This window comes from Bombus vosnesenskii, unplaced genomic scaffold (assembly GCF_011952255.1).
Source record: "Bombus vosnesenskii isolate JDL3184/JDL3185 unplaced genomic scaffold, Bvos_JDL3184-5_v1.1 scf7180000013431, whole genome shotgun sequence".
In the NCBI taxonomy this organism is placed as follows: Eukaryota; Metazoa; Arthropoda; class Insecta; order Hymenoptera; family Apidae; genus Bombus; species Bombus vosnesenskii.
In genome coordinates, this window is record NW_022883046.1 from 1,382,565 (window position 1) to 1,401,795 (window position 19,231).

The window sequence follows — 19,231 nt, forward strand, 5'->3', positions numbered from 1 at the left end:
GATAAGCAACAACAAGGTGAAAATACTACCGACGAACCCAGAAGCTTACAGAAAACTCACCAAGACACTCAGGACCCTGAACGCCAACTTCCACACCTACCAACTTAAACAGGAAAGGCCTTTCCGGGTGGTCCTACGAAACATACACCACTCAGCAGATATAGACGAACTAAAATACGAACTCTCAAAACTCGGCCACGAAGTCGTCAACGTAAGTAATATAAGGCATAGAGTCTCGAAAGACCCGTTATCCTTATTCTTCCTAGACATTAAACAAAAACCGAACAATAAGGAAATATATAACATCAGTCGCCTAATGAACGCGATAGTAAAGATCGAACCACCGCTCGTGAAAAAAGAAATAGTGCAGTGCAAAAGGTGCCAAAGGTACGGTCATACGCAGAAATACTGCAACCATACTTTCCGCTGCGTTAAATGCGCAGGCTCTCACTCCACTGACCAGTGCGCCAAATCACCGGAAACCCCAGCGAAATGCATCCACTGCCAAGGGGACCACCCTGCCAACTACAAAGGCTGCCCAGCATATAAAACACTATACACGAACAGGTACCCTAAGCCCAGAGCAAAAGAGGTATCCAACCAAACACCCAGCCCGCCGAAATTCACGACTACCCCAACCCCCTCAACCAACCAAACGCACAGTCCTACCAAATTCATCTCCACCTCAACCTCCTTTGCCCAAGCAGTACAAGGCATCCAAAATAACCCGAACAGCCAAAGGAACCTTCCCCAAAACAGTGACCCCAACCCACCAAACACAGACAACTCCTCAAGGCTTGAAAAGCTAATAGAGAAACAATCGGAGCAAATAAATCACTTGCTATCGCTACTAACACTCATCGTGGAAAAATTAGCACGCCCCGACTCAAAATAAAACCAAGGCGCATAGCACTCTGGAACGCCAACGGTCTAGCGCAACACAAACTTGAACTAGAACTCTTCTTAAAACACCAGCAAATCGACGTAATGCTCGTGTCGGAAACCCACTTCACCGACAAGAGCTACCTGAAAATAAATGGTTACAAATTCTACCATACCCAACACCCCAGCGGAAAGGCCCACGGTGGCACCGGAATAATAATCAAAGCAAGTATTAGGCACTACGAACTTCCATCATTCCAGAAAGACTACCTCCAAGCAACAAACGTAGCAATAGAAGACTGTCATGGCTCAATCACCACCTCAGCAGTATACTGCCCTCCCAGACACTCCATCGCCAAAGAAGACTTTGATAACTTCCTGGACACCCTGGGCAACAGATTCATAGTTGGAGGAGACTATAACGCCAAGCACATCCAATGGGGCAGCAGACTGGTTACAGCAAGAGGCAAAAACCTCTTAAACAGCATAACAAACAACAACCTCAACTACCTCACCACATACGAACCCACATACTGGCCCACTGACACCAACAAAATACCCGACCTTCTCGACTTCTTCATAACTAAAAATATCCCATCAAGACACGTCCAGATCAACTCCTCGGCTGATCTCTCCTCTGATCATTCTCCCGTGATAGCAACAGTCAGTTCAACAATCATCGAGAATACACCTAATGGCTCCATTCACAACCAACACACCAACTGGCAGCTCTTCAGAGAAGTCTTTACACACTCAACCTCAGCCTTCACCCCACTAAAAACAAAGGAAGATATCGAAGCAGCCACGGAATACTTAAACACGAGCATAATAAACGCAATCCGCCTCTCCACACCGACAAAGCCATCTAACAGCAAACAAGAATATCCCCATTACATACTAAAAAAAATAGCAGAAAAACGAAGACTAAGAAGAGTATGGCAGACCCATAGAACACCGGAGGACAAACGCAAACTTAACAACGCAACTAGAAAGCTATCCAGAACCCTAAGAAACTATAAAAACGACTGTTTCCATAAATACCTCGCCAGCTTATCCCCCACAGCCGACGCCAACTACTCACTATGGAAGGCCTCCAGGAAACTCACACGCCCCCCACAAATAATCCCACCTATCCGCCGTCCGCAAGGTGGATGGGCGCGAAGCCCCATAGAAAAAGCCGACCTGTTTGCAAAACACTTGTCAAAAGTATTCAAACCCCATTCCCCCCAAACCGCCGCGGACGTTACTGAATACCTGCACACCCCCTTCCAAATGTCCCCTCCTATCGAACCCTTCTCCTCTGCTGAGACTATAGAAACAATCAGTCGCCTAAACCCCAAGAAAGCAGCAGGACACGACCTAATAGGCAATAGAGCAATCAAGGAACTTCCCACAAAAGGGATAGCACTCATCACATCGATTTTTAATGCTATCCTTCGCCTGGAACACTATCCTAAGGCTTGGAAAATCTCATTGATTACCCTCATCCCTAAACCCGGTAAACCGATATACGAAACCTGCTCCTATCGCCCAATCAGTCTTTTACCTACCCTGTCCAAACTATTCGAGAAGATGCTCACGAACCGACTCCTTCCAATCCTAGAGAACTTGAAAACACTCCCAGATCACCAATTCGGCTTCCGAAAACATCATTCTACAGTAGAGCAAATCCACCGCCTAACTCATACGATCAGCCAAACACTCGAAAAGAAAAAATATTGCTCAGCGGTCTTCCTAGACATCCAACAGGCATTCGATAAAGTATGGCATGAAGGGCTACTATACAAACTTAAAAAGATCCTACCCCACCCCTACTACTCCATCCTAAAATCTTACCTAACCAATAGGCAATTCATGGTTAAATACCTAGACGCCACTTCCGCAACATTCCCAATAGAAGCCGGCATACCCCAAGGTAGTGTCCTCGGACCCCTACTGTACTCCATCTACACTGCCGACCTACCTATATCAAATGATATAACAATAGCGACATTTGCAGACGACACAGCGATATTAGCTCCCCACGCTGACCCGGTAATAGCCTCATCCACTCTCCAGCGAAGTCTCGACTCCATGGAAAAGTGATTTCACAAATGGGGCTTCAAAGTCAACGAAAAGAAATCCTCACATGTAACCTTCACGCTCCGAAAACAAACCTGCCCCCAGGTCACCATCAACAATGCAACAGTTCCTAGCAGGGACACAGTCCGATACCTGGGCATGACCCTGGACAGGAGACTAACGTGGAAGACACACATCTCAGATAAAAGGAAGCAACTAAAGGACAAACTAAAAAAACTCTATTGGCTCACGGGCCGACGCTCCAAACTAAATATACAGAATAAAATTACCCTCTACAAGACCGTAATAAAACCTGTCTGGACCTACGGAATCCAACTATGGGGAACAGCAAGTAACTCCAACATTGAAATACTCCAACGCTTTCAATCGAAAACGCTAAGATCCCTAATTGACGCACCTTGGTATGTAACCAATGAAACAATACACCGCGACCTCAAGATACCCACCGTCAAAGAGGAAATAGCAAAATATAGCAACAGATACAGCAAAAGAATCAACAAACACCGAAACCCCCTAATCACTGGACTACTCGATACGACGGACCAGACTCGCAGGCTGAAGAGACACTACCCGCTAGACCTAAACGTCAGATTCATTTAATCATCCAAATAAAGGATATGCACTTACTTATAACACTTATAAATTATACCTATCTATAATAAGTATTAACTTATTGTAAATAAACAGCCATGTCACTGCGCCACGCCAGAAAAATTACTGAAAATTCTCAACGCGAGAATTGATTGTAATTTCAACAAATAAATAAAAAAAAAAAAAAAAAACATATCGTTAACACGATATATTTCAAAGGAAAAAAACTAAAGAAAGAAATGCACGCTGTAATGTTTCTAGCCTGATGTTTTCTTTCTTTTTCCATATTGTTCACGTACGCAGCATCGTGATGAATCGAACTGTTGAATCTCGGTGACAAATAACAGGAATTACGTGCTGGGTGCGAGAGGACTTCTATTTGCGCGTTCAATTGCTCGCGTTAGAATATCATGGTTCGTACATCCTATACATCCAATAAATTTTGGAATATTATACATTGAGGAGCTACATTGAAGGAGCGAACGTGCGAAAATACAGAAAATTTAAAATAATTAGATTTGCTACTGTTTATTTTCGTTTTGAAGTTGTGTAAAATATAGTAATAGCCAAAGGTTGAATAATTTTTTAAGACTACTATTTTCGTGTATATTAGTCGTTTTGATTATCTCCACTGATTACATCCGAGCAACTAGTTCTCCCATTCCTAATGTATGTGTATTTTTGTCTCAGTCTAATTGGAAACAGACCATGCTTGCATAACACTTCCATTAATGTTATGCCCCTCTTGTCTCTGTTATTTCCTCCACATGCCATCGTTTTTGCATTAAAATCTCCCGCCATAATGATTTTATGATGTTTCCTACTGTCTTTCTTCAGATTATTTATTAACGTATTTATTAAACTCATTTTTGTTGATGTTGAGCGAACAATTCCCACTTATGGGGAAGCAATCGTTAATTACCAGGACCACTATTCCATTCTTATTAATTAATGTATCTTCCTTAAGAAACCTGCCATTGAACAGTGTAATCCAAATGGAGGCGTCATTTTTCGCATCGTTAAAGCAGTACGCTTACTGCCTATACGATTCTGAGATGACAACCGCATCTACTCGGTACTCGCAAGCGTACTGGTACATTAAGTCTTGTGCTAGTTTGCACCTATTCAGGTTAGTCTGCAAGATCTTAATTTTGACCCTGTTTCAAAGTCAATCTGTACGTAGGGCACGCCAATGAGCCTGTGACATGCCTTGTGTTGCTTAGTTTACGGGTGCTACACATCGCGCAGCATGCCTCGTTGTTGCAGTTTGACATATTGTTGTCTTTACTTCCACATCTTCTGCATATTTCCTTGCCAGGTCTGATCGTTTTACACTGACTCGTTGAATGCTCTATTAAATGACATCTATAGCATTTCTCAATCCTAGGAAGAATTCTTGCCGTGGCTATGGTCAGACCCGTTCTTATATTTAAATTAGGATTATCTTTGGGAAAATATGCAGCTGGCACCACTGCTATCACCTGCTGCGTGCCCACCGGAGTTACGTCCGGTGACTCTGCGTGTAACCCGGAATCCATCCCTCGGTGGAGGCGACCACTAGCTGTGCAAATATAATTAGTCGGACCGCAATAATCCTAAGGAACTGTAATAAAACTAAGCATTTGTATTTTATCGCTAGGGTCCTTAATAGTATTAAAATATATTCAAGTCGAGACGTTCCTTATGGTTATTGCTCCATCAGTGAAGAAACGTGGGCTTTCCCATTTTTCGCGGTATTTCTACCGCAAGTGACCAGTGATGGGACGACCAACATCCAGCAACTCTGCGTCAGCATCGTCACCGAATTTCGCTGGTTTTCCATCTTTAGATCAGTCAACATCCCTTGACTGGTTTTTCATGCGTTAACTAGTCAATGTCTTGGCTGGTTTATCAGCTTTAGATCAGTCACCTGTTTAACTTATATCTATACACACCGAGCGTAACTGTCTATGTCCACAAACTTGTTGAATATAGTGTATATTGTGATCTGTTATTTCAGTGTTATAATCAGTTCAACCACCGCTATTATCCTAAACGAAATAGCGGATCGATCATTTCGTGGCGCCGATTATCTAATCGTAACGGGAATTTACGATTCCCGTTGGCGCGCTTCCTCGCAATTACGTCTCTCGACGAACGGTCGAACATTGTTAGAAAGGAAAAAAAAAACAAACTAAAAGTAAATACGGAAAATATATTGTATGCATGTTTTAGGTAAATTCTGAAATTATGAAGCGATATGATAACGTTTAAATATGGTTAAATTTGTGCAAAAGCTTGAAATCAGTCAATCTAACCAACACTGGTAGGTTTAGTGTTAAATGTAACAAAGAGTTTTTCTTTTACAATTTCTAACAATGAATGATTATGATGATTATACAGATTATTTATATATGATAACATTGAGCATGAAGCTGTATATATTAAATATTTATCATTTAATATGTATTATTCTGATGTAATAATCTGATAAAGGAGTTTGAGTACGTATAACTAAATTTCTGCAAATATGGACCTGGTTCTCAAATACAGATTTATCAACCAATATTTCGCGATTAATACTTTTACAAATTTAGAAATGTAAATAGAATTGTTACCTTCTTGGTATTTATTGCACATAATTGTAAATACTTTTAACTGACACGGTTAACTTGAACGAATAATTTCGGTCTGGAACACTGAAGAAGAAAATTGTGTTCAAAAACATATAAGGCAGATCTAGAGTGATATAGTACGATGTAGGCAGAATATAGACAGATATGGGTGTTGAGATACGAAGAAGGTTATATACATTTTTCAAAATAAAATTATATTTTTCGATGCATTGATTGATGTAGTTCCTTATGAAGAAATATTAGCCCTACTACTTTCTTTTAAGCAGATATAAATATTTTAGAGACATATGTTAAGGAGTAACTGTATCAACATTTACGTTTAATGATGTAGTCCAACGCTACTGCTTATTTAATAGCGTATATTCAGTAAATCGTAAATCCTCGGAATAATAGTTATTAGTTTCTTTTGACTTTTACTTTCCTTAACGTACTTCAAAGTCATATACATCGTCGAGGTCGCCATTCTTAATAATTACATTTAGTTAATTACTTACAATTATAAGTTCCTTTTCGTTTAATAAGACAAATTACAAAGAATACGAGAAAGAAGGAAGAGAAAAAGAAGCCCATTTGTGTGAATGTATATGTTTCTATATCATATAATTTTATCAATATAAATTTAGTTCCAATTCAAGTTTTGTATTGATTAGTCGCGTATCATCGCTGGAGAGTGGATGAGGCAATTACCGGGTCTGCGTGGGTAGCTAATAGCGCTGTGTCGTCAGCAAATGTTGCTATTGTTATCTCGTTTGATATAGGTAAGTCGGCAGTGTAGATGGAGAACAGTAGGGGTGCGAGAACACTACCTTGGGGTATGCCGGATTCTATTGGGAATGTTGCAGAAGTGGCGTCTAGGCATTTAACCATGAATTGTCTATTGGTTAGGTAGGATTTTAGAATGGAGTAGTAGGGGTGAGGTAGGATCTTTTTAAGCTTGTATAGAAGCCTTTCATGCCATACTTTGTCGAATGCCTGTTGAACGACATCTAAATGAGAAGAAGAAAATACAGCAGTACCCCGGCAAGCGAGATCTACAGCCAGCAGCTATAATTATCACGGATATATGAAAGAAGATGGAGAAAAAGAAAAAAAAAGCGTGTTTCGTCCAGAGCCTGCTAGTGGACTCATCAGTAAGGTTACCCAGCAGGCTCATGCCTTAGACACAACAAGAGAAAATAAAGCGTGCGTGTTTCGTCCTAGGCTGCTAGTGGCGGACTCCTCAGTAAGGCTCTCACCTAGCAGACCTATACCTTAGACACTCGGATAAGAGAAGTTGTGTTGGAAGTTATATTTATTGAAACAGACAGTGTCAATGTGACCACTAGTGAGAAAGCATTAACATCGCTAGCCCTGTGTTGATATCGATGGCCCTCTGGTGACAAGCGTAAGATGTATTCTACAAACGTGTAATTTAAACTAAACCATTGTGATGAGTTATAAATAGATTGTACATTTATAGTAAATTTAAAATTTGTAGAAATGCACAGATTGCATAGAATAATGTGCAAAGATATCGAAAATATTGAAAGTAAAGTTTCTGCTATAATGTTAAAGATTAACATAATAAATGAGTTGTGATACTTAATTGTATTGAATGAAAGAAATTTCTATTTAAGTTCAATTTCCATAATTGTATTTCTGTAATAGTGTTAAATAAAGCTACGAATTTATATAAACATCCACGCTCTAATCATAATAGAGTATCTAATATAAACAAAATTAGAAGAGTATGAAAAAGAATATCGGACGTTAGTGAATTCCTGTTTACATATCGTTAACACGATATATTTCAAAGGAAAAAAACTAAAGAAAGAAATGCACGCTGTAATGTTTCTAGCCTGATGTTTTCTTTCTTTTTCCATATTGTTCACGTACGCAGCATCGTGATGAATCGAACTGTTGAATCTCGGTGACAAATAACAGGAATTACGTGCTGGGTGCGAGAGGACTTCTATTTGCGCGTTCAATTGCTCGCGTTAGAATATCATGGTTCGTACATCCTATACATCTAAACAATTTTCAAACATGAAATTACACAGAAACATATGTCGATGATATTTGTCATTCCTACGATCTATTTCGCATGATCGTGCTTCTTTCCTAATGCAAATTCAATTTATAATACGAACTAAGTTTCCTTTATTGTTGTCAGTTCCGCGTATTTCTAAATTGCCACAGTTTTTCGCTCTTTGTTGCAAAACATTGAATCATAGCGTGAACCAAGTTTCTTTTATTAGATTCATTGACCGTTATCAGTCCTGCGTCTTTTCAGTTCGTCACTGTTTTAGTTTAGGACGATGACTGGCTTCAATATACTGTTCGCATGTTTGGCGTTAACCTTTTGAGTGCTGGATACTCCCGACGAACGCAATCCGCGTGGACGGCACGCGCTTAGCGGTTGCGATGATTGAAGACGGAATACTTTTTTTGCTAGTGTGAATTGTGTTAATTGAGTACGCATGGCGGAACTAAGTTATAATTGTAATTTCTGTACACCAAATGAAATAATAGTTCATAGATAGATATTTATTTATTAGTTAGTTATTTTCGGACATTAATTATTCTATTAAAAACATTAAAGTGTAAAATATATTCAAACTTGAAATTGTGTTATTGAATCTAAATATTTGAGTCCAATGAATATAACAAAAATTATGGAAAGTTCTTTACGTATATTTTAAACAAAGAAATATTTAGTTTTAAATCACATGCGCATTACATCTACACTAGATTCATTTCACAAAATAAAAACTTTTATGTATATTGATAAAATTAAAATTGTTTAATTATTTTTGTTGAGACATGTATAATTTTCTGTGCTGGGCTGGGTTAAATGCGTAGTAGAGATACTTGTATGCGGGTATCGGTGTGTGGAGGTATGTGTGTGCGCGACGTCTCGAAAACAGATGAATGTAAACTATTCAGTCGGTTATAGGTCGGGTATAGGAGAAAGTGCCGAGACGCGCGCAAGTGTGTATCCATGAATATATAAGAAATCGTCCATGAAATAAGTATATAACTAGTCTAATATTAATTCCAAGTGTAAATTTAGTGTTCCTGTAACATTATTTCGGCTTCAAAGATCCACAATTCTCAACAATTTTCTAAAAACTTTGAGCAATTCAAATCGACTAAAATTAGAAGTTCATTTGGGTGTGGTAAGTCTCAAAACAATCATCGATACATAAACCGACATCGCATTTTCTGCATTCATATCGCGTATCACTTCGTTTTTTATGTTTCGCGCAAACAACGCATTTTCTTCGTGATAATTGTGCCTTGTCCGTTTAATTTGAACATTTTGATAGAAAATGTCTCTCTGTTAAACGAAACGGTATATCTTTCGAATCTTTTTTACCGCCACCCACAACGTTTCTTCCTTGTGGATATTTCCGTAAAGTATCTTTTACCATTGCCAAATGAAATTCATTAAATTTTTGTTTCGTACCAGTAGAATTTTTGTATAGGATATATGCATTGTATATTGCTAAATCTAGCAAACGGAAAAAAGTTTCTTATACCATTTTATGGTTTTCCTTGTAGAATTAAGTGTACTTAAAACCATATCAACTTTGTCTACAGCACCCATGTAAGAGTTATAATCTGTAATACACGATGGTTTGGTTTTCTTTAACCCTGTTCGATAGTTTCGTTTTTCCGTTTTAATCAACCTAGCTGCGTGTACAGTGGATAGCATCCAGACATCCTTCTTGTCACGCCATTTCATCGTCAATAAATTATTCGTAGATCGGTAACAAATTTCACCTTTCTTCAAGCTTTCTTCCATACGGGGCATTTCGCTCCTATTTTTACGAACAGTTCCGAATGCATTGATTTTGTGGGCTTGTATACCAATTGTCCGTAATTAACGTATGACCCTTCTCAAAGTACGGTTGAAGGAGTGTCATAACAACGTTTCCAGAAATCCCAAAGGTTGAAGTATTTTGATTTATCTCTGTCTTTTTTCCAGTATAAAAATAACATCTTAAAATAACATCTGCCTTTATATAGTACGAGGCTTTCGTTGATGCACAGATTTTCATATGACTGTGAAAAGGATTTCTTCAGTTCGTCGACTACTGGTCGTATTTTTATTATCGGGCCATCGTTTATTACGTTATGATCATTGAAGTTTAACATTTGTAATAATAACATGTACCTGTCTGGTGCTATTATTTTCCGGAATATACTGGTTTTCAGCATTTCATCGGTGGACCAATACTCCCTCAAAGAGAGTTTCCTTACCCGCGACATTAGCATTATAGTACAGAAAAATCCGTACATTTCGCAGACTGAGTCATTCTGCCAATTGTTCAAACGCGAATTCGTTTTACATGCTTCATGATCTTTTACATTCTTGAAGTAGTTGTTCGTCTGTTCGGTAATTTGAGAGACCAATTCCTCCGAGAAGAAAATTTGGAAAGCATCAAAAGGTGTTGACTGTGCGGTCAAATGCACTTTTACTCCGGAATTTCCATCGTCAAAGATATGTAATATGGGCGTCAAATTCTTCTTCGTCCACAAGAACATTTCCGTCCGTTTACAGTTTTCGATATTTTGAGTTAAATGCGGATCTTCCTCCTCCGAAGACGTACTCAATGTTCTACACCGTTTTCTATTTTTATTTCTACGTGTACCTAATCCATTATTTATATAGTTTTCCACATTTTCTTCGGAGTCCAATGAATTGTAATTTTCATTTATTTCACTATCTCTTGCAGTATATTCTTCAAGATTATTCGACATTTTTTAATATATTAAAAATAAAAAGTAATACAATGATTTATATAAACGTCAAGGAGGTTGAAAATATTGATAAACACATATATGGGTCCTTAGTCCACACAGATAGACTCTCGCTGGACTCGTATATGCGTCCATAGCATTCAAAGGGTTAATTGTCCTCCTGCATCCATCAGTTCAAGCGGGGCGCACTAAAAGTTTGCACTTTAAGTTGTCTGCAGTTTCGAAATTTTACGCGTTTGGTAATTATGAGTGAAAAAAGCGGTCACGCGTGACCACATAAAATTGAAAGGAACACGTTTGATTTTTTATTTTCGAGATGGTCACGAAGTTAATGGGAAAATTCCACCTAAGTATTCACTTCTTCACCGGTTTTGTTTCTGAAAAATGCTTCATTAACTTCGCGAATATTCCAACGACTCGCTTCACGTACAAATGTGATAACCAGGATAATCGTGAAACAACCAGCGAAGACGAATTAATTCATCACTCTACTGTCAATTCTCTAAATATAATAACTTCTTTCACTATAAATGTTTTATAGCAACCTCGGATGTGCCCTTGCGTCCACCACACTGTGGTTTCAGCAACGTTACGCATACCAGGGTGGTTGGTGGTAGACCAGCTAAACTTGGTACGTTTTATCTATTCCTTTCCGATTAATAATAAGCGATATACTATGAAGGATGAAATTGAAAGGCACTAATCAGCACATCAAAGTACGTTTCAATTAAATTATATAATAATACAACGGTTTCATTGGTAGTAACTTTGTTTATTAACTTGAATTATTTCCTCCTTTTAGTTCATGTTAGAAAGAATATGTTTTTACTTGAAATTAATAGGGATGGCGATCAAAAAGTGTTCGGGAAGAAATTACATATTCGAACTCTAGAGTTCAGTATACTTCAAGTGGAAACTGTATAGAATTAACTAATAAGTGTTGTTCCATTGAAGTCAAAATTCAATTTCTCTCTTAATCAAATTTCTATCTGAGAGTCTGCATCGTCGAATGTCCAATGGATAACAATAATTTCTAACTCATCACGCGAGAAAAAATTATGTATGTTCACAACTATGTCTATTGCATTTTAGGTGCTTGGCCATGGATCGCTGCAGTAGGATTCCGTAATTACTCAAACCCGCATTGGGTAACACAATGGCTGTGTGCAGGTACCCTAATATCGGCTAGGCATGTTTTGACCGCAGCACATTGTGCAGATAACGATCATTTGTACGTGGTTCGTATCGGGGACTTAAATCTAAAACGAGATGACGACGGAGCGCATCCTATTCAAATAGAAGTCGAATCTAAACTAATACATACCGATTATTCTGCCGAGTCGAACAATAATGATATTGCTATTCTTAAACTGAAGGACAATGTTCCATTTTCGGGTAAGTCTTTAAATATTGTTGTGTTTCTAATATTTATGCTACTGGGTATTGCTGAAACTTCTTACTGTACACATATATTGTATCATAAAGCATGTTCAATTCTTTCTCATACTTTTCGTCATTCGTTTCCTTCACTTTCATTTATTTTCTTATTTTTCAGAGTACATACATCCCATTTGTCTCCCCATAGAAATAAAATCCCTTCGAAATAAAAACTTCGTGGGCTATAACCCCTTCATTGCTGGATGGGGAGCATTAAACTTTAGTAAGTGATATCAATTCTATGATAAAATGAAATAGTTTCATTCTTAAATATCCTTCTCATTTTCTTTGTAGGTGAATCATATACTAAGGCATTAATGGAACTGCAACTGTTAGTGGTTACCAACGCCGTATACGAGAAAGGATTTTAATAAAGAAATAATATAAAAGAAATAAAGAAATAATAAATAAAGAAATATGCGCCGGCGGAGACCCTCGAGATGGAAAGGATGCTTGTGGAGTAATTACATTACAGATTTACTATAAATTATACGGTGTCTGAGGGTACATCAATTCGAATCAACATCAAATCAACGTCTTGAATATAAAAAATAATAGATAAACACAATTTAATAGTTTTGCCCATTTCTCACACATCATTATGGTCCTTAATCTAATTTCCTTCTAATCTTAATTTTTTTCAGAATACATATAATATATACATTCTAAATTGGAATATTTCAATACATAAATCAATAATAGATTATTACTGTATATAAGTATAATTTCAATACAATTCGATTGAAATATTTGAGTAACTATGATTAAAAATTTAACCATCATTTCAGGCTGACAGCGGAGGACCACTGATGATACCACAGCAATTCACCTACTATCAAATAAGTGTTGTGTCATCTGGTCATGAATGCGGCGTACCTGATTATCCGGGTATTTACACGAGAGTCACGTCGTACCTTAATGACTTCATTATCCCAGTGTTACAAAATTATTAGTGTCCCATAAATATCATTTTTCGTGCACGAAAAATAAAGTTGGAATGTATTATTGTGGAGATAAGAGGCAGCTCAGATTTATATCGTCTTTTACATCAAGAATTATAGTCTTAAAATGCATGAAATGTAACTTTGAAACGACACTAACTTTTTACGTACGCTATACTTGCACGACTTAGATACGTAGAGATGATAAACGAGCATTTATTAAATTTTTACAAATTATATCTAAACTAATAATAAACCAACTTTTTGAGAAGTTCTGTAAATTTTGTTTCTCATGTATCAAGAGAATAATTAAATATTTCACTTAGATCGTATACTTTTTGTATGTACATACAAAATTTTGGACTACTCTGGAACATTTCATAAAATAGAGAGCTTCTAGAGGTTCGGACACAGAAAGTTCATAAAATACAAGATAAGTCTCGCATGTTCCAAAACTATTTTTTATTCGTTAAAAACTTACTGTCTATTCATGCAATCACGTGCATCCCCGGAACATTACTTATTCTTTTATCACTTCCCAATTAAATGCATTATTTCTGCATGTTTAGCTATATGTAATAGAAATTTCCATTCAGCCAAAGGTATACTTACACATTACAGATACTTACGGGACATAAATTCCCAATCTATCATGATGAATAAAAAAATGTATACTGTTAAATCAGTTCATTTTTTATTGTATGTAAGTACACATGTACGTGACGAACATTATCTTTGTATGCCTTGAAGGCTTCAACATAGGCCATGTTTACCATGTTCCATACATATTTTATAAAACTACTTTGTACGTTTCTTTAAAGTGTTAATCAAAAGGCTGATTTGACAAAGAAGAAGTGGCGCAATGACACATCAAGGCCACAGCCTGGTGACATTTTGATTATGAAGAAATCATCCCTATATTTGCTGAGGTATATATCTTTGACTATGCTCTATTGAAAATATGTAATTACTAGAATATAAACAATTAATTTTTAATGAGACTGTACCTTGGGAAGAAAGAATGGGTACCTTGATATCATGGTTTCTACATCCTATACATCCAATAAATTTTGGAATATTATACATTGAAGAGCCAGATTATCATGGTCATGTGATTGGAATAAAAGGACCTCAATGTGATCATGGAATAGCAAGTTAGACAGAATAAAAGATTTTACAAACTATGTTAATAGCTCTGATTATATATTTTTGGGTACCCCCCCCCAAGATTACACATTTTCTCTAATTCTGGTATGTTGCTTCATCGTATGAACCATTAAGTCTATTTGAATTATTAGTAACGGATTAAGGAAAGAAACAAGTAATTGTGTTAGGCAAGGAAGAAATAATTTATCAAGCACTGAATTGCTGCCTTCTTTTACTGCAACACAAAACAAAAATTCTGAATGATATTGATAATTATGGATGAACGATGTTAATAATTTATGTCTCTTTTCAGATTAAACAATTTTCCGGATTTATTCATAATTTCGAAGAATATGCTGGTATTCAAAGAATAAGGAAAAGAATGGACCAGTATAGGAAATCTCTTTTTCATTGTAGGTAACATATACTTCATTCATTGCATGGTTCAACGTATTTTTGAACACATGTAACTGTGTTATTGTGTTAATATTGTGAAAATTCTTGTGTGATTTAAAAAAAGGAGGAGAATTGACACCTTCGAATGACATTAGAAATATTTCAATATAAGCACCATTGTCGAAGAATTAGAAGATTTTCGTAAAAGTGAGCATAAAAAAGTTTAAAAACATCTCTCATCGTGACAGGCATCTCTCAATTAGCCGTCAAATGTGTAAGTAAAAGGGTCGTAAGATTGATCGAATTTGGTTTTTGATAATTCTGTGACTACAGATCAATCATTTTTAAGATCAATTAAAGTTGCACTTGTCACACAACTAAACAGTTTTTATCGTAGAAGTAACTTTTATGTGATGTGTTACGTGCAAAAGTGTTTATTTCTGTTACCATGTTATTGGTATTTTACAGATTTTAGTACTAGAACTATCAACAAGTAATGTACGACTGAATGCGCTATATAATACATAATTGTAAGAGAAGCGACAAAATGATGGTATAAATAAGTACTTAGAAGGAAGTTGGTGCAACTGTATCTTATTTTTCGAAGAATGGTGAGGTAAGTAGGAATAGAAACAATAAGATTTGAAGTTATGTAGCAAAGAGCATTCTGTTATAAATCTTCCTATGTGCATATAGAAACGTGTTCTAATAATTACAAATATCCAGATTTTTCTCTAACTAGTTATCTGAATTAATGACTTTCCTATTTGTATTTTCCTTCTAAGTTGTCTGTAGTCATCTTATTAACTCAACAAAGATCAACGTTAATTTTTGCAAAAGGTAATATGACGCTTTTTAGGGAATTGCACAAATGAAAGTTTCAAAGCTCGTTGTTGCGACGAGTTTAATCGTTGTAGTGTTAAACTAAACAATTTGCAAAAATGAAATTACACTGAAACGTATGTCGATGATATCTGTCATTCCTATCATCTATTTCACATGATCGTGCTTCTTTTCTAATGCAAATTCAATTTATAATACGAACTAGGTTTCCTTTATTGTTGTCAGTTCCGCGTCCTTCTAAATCGCCACAGTTTTTCGCTCTTTGTTTCAAAACATTGAATCATAGTGTGAACCAAGTTTCTTTTATTAGATTCATTCATCGTTATCAGTCCTGCGTCTTTTCAATTCGTCACTTCTTTATTTCAGAAAAATGACGGATCGCAAAGTGTTGTTTGCATGTTTGGTGTTAATTACTCTCCTGCATCCATTAGTTCACATGGTGTCTGGCGAAGGTTTGCACTTTAAGTTGTCTTTTTCCATGCACTTCAGATTATAATACGACCTCGTCACGGAACCTTCGAGCTATTTCGAAATTTTACGCGTTTGTTAATTATCAATGAAAAGAAAGAAGCTACGCAATACCACATAAAATACAAACGATTTTTATAATTTTTTATTTTCGAGATGGCGACGAAGTTAGTGGCAAAACTGAACTTGATTATTCACGTCTACTTCCTCGGTTTAGTTTCCAGAAAAAGATTCGTTAACTTCGCGAATATTCCAACGACTCGTTTTATGTACAAAATGAACGTGATAAACATTGCATCACGTCCATGAAAACTATTGGCGTAATGCCTAAGATAAAGATGCAAAGATATTCTCGGAATTTCCAATGACAACTTTATAGATTTTTAGTTTAATGTCAGTACTGCATTTGAATCACTTTTACCTAACTGTGTTACATACTGTCGCTGAGAATTTTTCTAATTCCATAAAATGATTCACTAAAAATTATCCTGAATTCCTATATTATATTTACCGCAGAACAGAGAAAGTGTTTATTTAAAAAATGAGGTTGAAGGTAGTCCTTGTCTTTCAAGTATGGCTAACACAATATCTAATCAATTAAAACTTTATATTTTCACGTCAAAAGTTGTCTGTTGGGCAATCCGGTGGACTTGATCGGCTTTTTATTTCGAAAGTTGAGTAATCGGTGTCGCGTTCTTACGCATATTCGAACTGTATAAATGTTTTATTTTAAAATTGTTTGATCCAGAATGTACAACACCGAACAATCAAACAGGCAACTGTCTCAACATTAAAACATGTAACCCTCTGCAAGAAATACTGCAGACACAGGGTCATACAGCTACCGATTTTTTGAGGCAATCACTATGCAGATATGAGGGGCATGCTCCGATCGTTTGTTGTCCAAACGATCCAAACAAGGAGAAGAGAGGGATTTTAATAGAAACTGTGTATAAGTACGTGCCCTTGCGTCCACCATATTGTGGTTTCAGCAACGGCGAGCATACCAGGGTGGTTGATGGTAAACCAGCTAAGCTTGGTACGTTTTATCTGTTCCTTTCCGATTAATAATAAGCGATTTACTACGAAGAATGAACTTTAAAGGTACTTACGCGAGAGAAAATGATGTATGTTCGCAACTATAACTATTGCGTTTTAGGTGCTTGGCCGTGGATCGCTGCATTAGGTTTTCATAATCCCCAAAACCCAGATACTGAACCAGAATGGAAGTGCGGAGGTTCCCTGATATCGGCTAGGCATGTTTTGACCGCAGCACATTGTGCAATACGCAGTGATTTGTACGTGGTTCGTATCGGAGACTTAAATCTAAAACGAGATGACGACGGAGCGCATCCTATTCAAATGGGATTCGAATCTAAACTAATACATCCTGATTATACTCCCAATATACACAATCATGATATTGCCATTCTTAGATTGGTGGAGGAGGTGCCATTTTCGAGTAAGTCCTCAAATATTGTTGAATATATGCTACGAGTATTAATGGAGAATCGTTTCCTAAAATTTCTTACCATACACACATATTGTATCATAAAACATGTACTATTCTTTCTTATACTTTTCGTTATTCGTTTTCTTCACTTTCATTTGTTTTCTTATTTTTCAGAGTACATACATCCCATTTGTCTCCCCATAGAGGAGTCCCTACGAAATAACGACTTCGTGGGCTATAACCCCCTTGTTGCTGGATGGGGAGCATTAAGATATAGTAAGTGATACCAATTTTATAATAAAATTAAACAGTTCCAGTCTTAAACGTCTTTCTCATTTTCTTCGTAGGAGGACCACGAAGTGATGTATTAATGGAAGTACAAGTGCCAGTGGTTAGCAACGCCGAATGCAAGACAGCTTATTCCAAATTTCCTAATGCACCTATCACTGATGGTGTAATATGCGCCGGGTATGCTCAGGGTGGAAAGGATGCTTGTACGGTAATTAAGTTACAGATTAACTACAAATTATACGGTGTCTGAAGACGCATTAATTCGAATCAACATCAAATCGACGTCTTAAACTTTAAAAATAATGGATAAACACAATTTAATAGTTTAGTTTAATATTTAATAGTTACTTAATAGTTTCTCACACATCATTATGGTATTTAATCTAATTTCCTTCTAATATTAGTTATAGTATAATTATTTCAATATAATTCGATTGATATATTTCAGTATCTTTGATTAAAAATTTAACGATCGTTTAAGGGTGATAGCGGCGGACCACTGATGATACGACAGCAATTAACCTTCTACCTAATAGGTGCTGTGTCTTATGGTCATGCGTGTGCTGTGGCTGGATATCCTGGTGTTTACACTAGGATCACGTCGTACCTCGACAACTTCATTCTCCCAGCCTTGCAATAATACGATTGTTATTGTTCCATAAATATCATTTTTCGTGTACGAAAGGTAAAGTTGGCTTTTCTTATTGTGGAGATAAGAAGCAGCTCAAATTTATATTGCTTTTTACGTCAAGAATTATAGTCTTAAAATGCATGAAATGTAACTTTGAAACTACACTAATTTTTTACCTATGTTATACTTGCACCACTTAGATACGTAAAAATGATAAACGATCATTAACTAAATTTCCATTAATCATATTTATACTAATTTTGATAATAATAAACCAACTCTCTGAAGGTTTCTATAAATTTTCTTTCTGATGTATCAAGAGTCTGATTAAATATTCCACTTAGAACGTATACTTCTTGTATGTACATACAAAATTTTCCGGCTGATCTAAAACGCTTCATAAGATAGAGAGCTTCTGGAAGTTCGGACACAGAGAGTGCATAAAATACAAGATAAGTTTCGTGTCTTCCAAAACTATTTTTTATTCGTTAAAAATGTTCTGTGTGCTCATACAATCACGTGCAACATCGAAACTTTACTTATTTTTTTATCACTTTCCAATTCAACACAATGATTCCACATTTTTGACTATATGTGTAATATCAAAAGAAGGGGAGGGTATGCGCTTGGTCTATCATATATTTAAGTTTGAGTTTTCTGGGGATAGTATAAATCGTAAATTTAACATATAAACTAAGAATCGTAAGAG

General features: G+C 36.5%; 3 protein-coding genes across 3 annotated transcripts; all 3 read left to right on the top strand.

The window, feature by feature from the left end:
- Positions 1-9,069: 9,069 nt before the first annotated feature.
- Positions 9,070-12,724, top strand: LOC117238102 (venom serine protease Bi-VSP-like). Its single transcript, XM_033502739.1, has 5 exons — positions 9,070-9,140; positions 11,458-11,547; positions 12,009-12,311; positions 12,472-12,576; positions 12,648-12,724. The coding sequence occupies exons 1-5, from the start codon at positions 9,077-9,079 to the stop codon at positions 12,722-12,724; spliced, it is 639 nt and encodes a 212-aa protein (XP_033358630.1). The 5' UTR covers positions 9,070-9,076.
- Positions 12,725-12,756: 32 nt separating this feature from the next.
- On the top strand, positions 12,757-13,526 carry LOC117238103 (venom protease-like; the record flags this gene model as incomplete). Its single annotated transcript, XM_033502740.1, has 2 exons — positions 12,757-12,813; positions 13,142-13,526. Coding segments are annotated over 2 exons (222 nt in total), but the record flags the coding sequence as incomplete, so codon positions are not given.
- A 1,214-nt stretch (positions 13,527-14,740) lies between these two features.
- LOC117238072 (venom serine protease Bi-VSP-like) lies at positions 14,741-18,928 on the top strand. The gene is made up of 9 exons (XM_033502644.1): positions 14,741-14,853; positions 14,961-15,110; positions 15,305-15,452; positions 16,046-16,131; positions 16,896-17,186; positions 17,307-17,609; positions 17,775-17,876; positions 17,948-18,099; positions 18,373-18,928. The coding sequence occupies exons 3-9, from the start codon at positions 15,445-15,447 to the stop codon at positions 18,529-18,531; spliced, it is 1,101 nt and encodes a 366-aa protein (XP_033358535.1). The 5' UTR covers positions 14,741-14,853; positions 14,961-15,110; positions 15,305-15,444; the 3' UTR covers positions 18,532-18,928.
- The last annotated feature ends 303 nt before the right edge of the window (positions 18,929-19,231 follow it).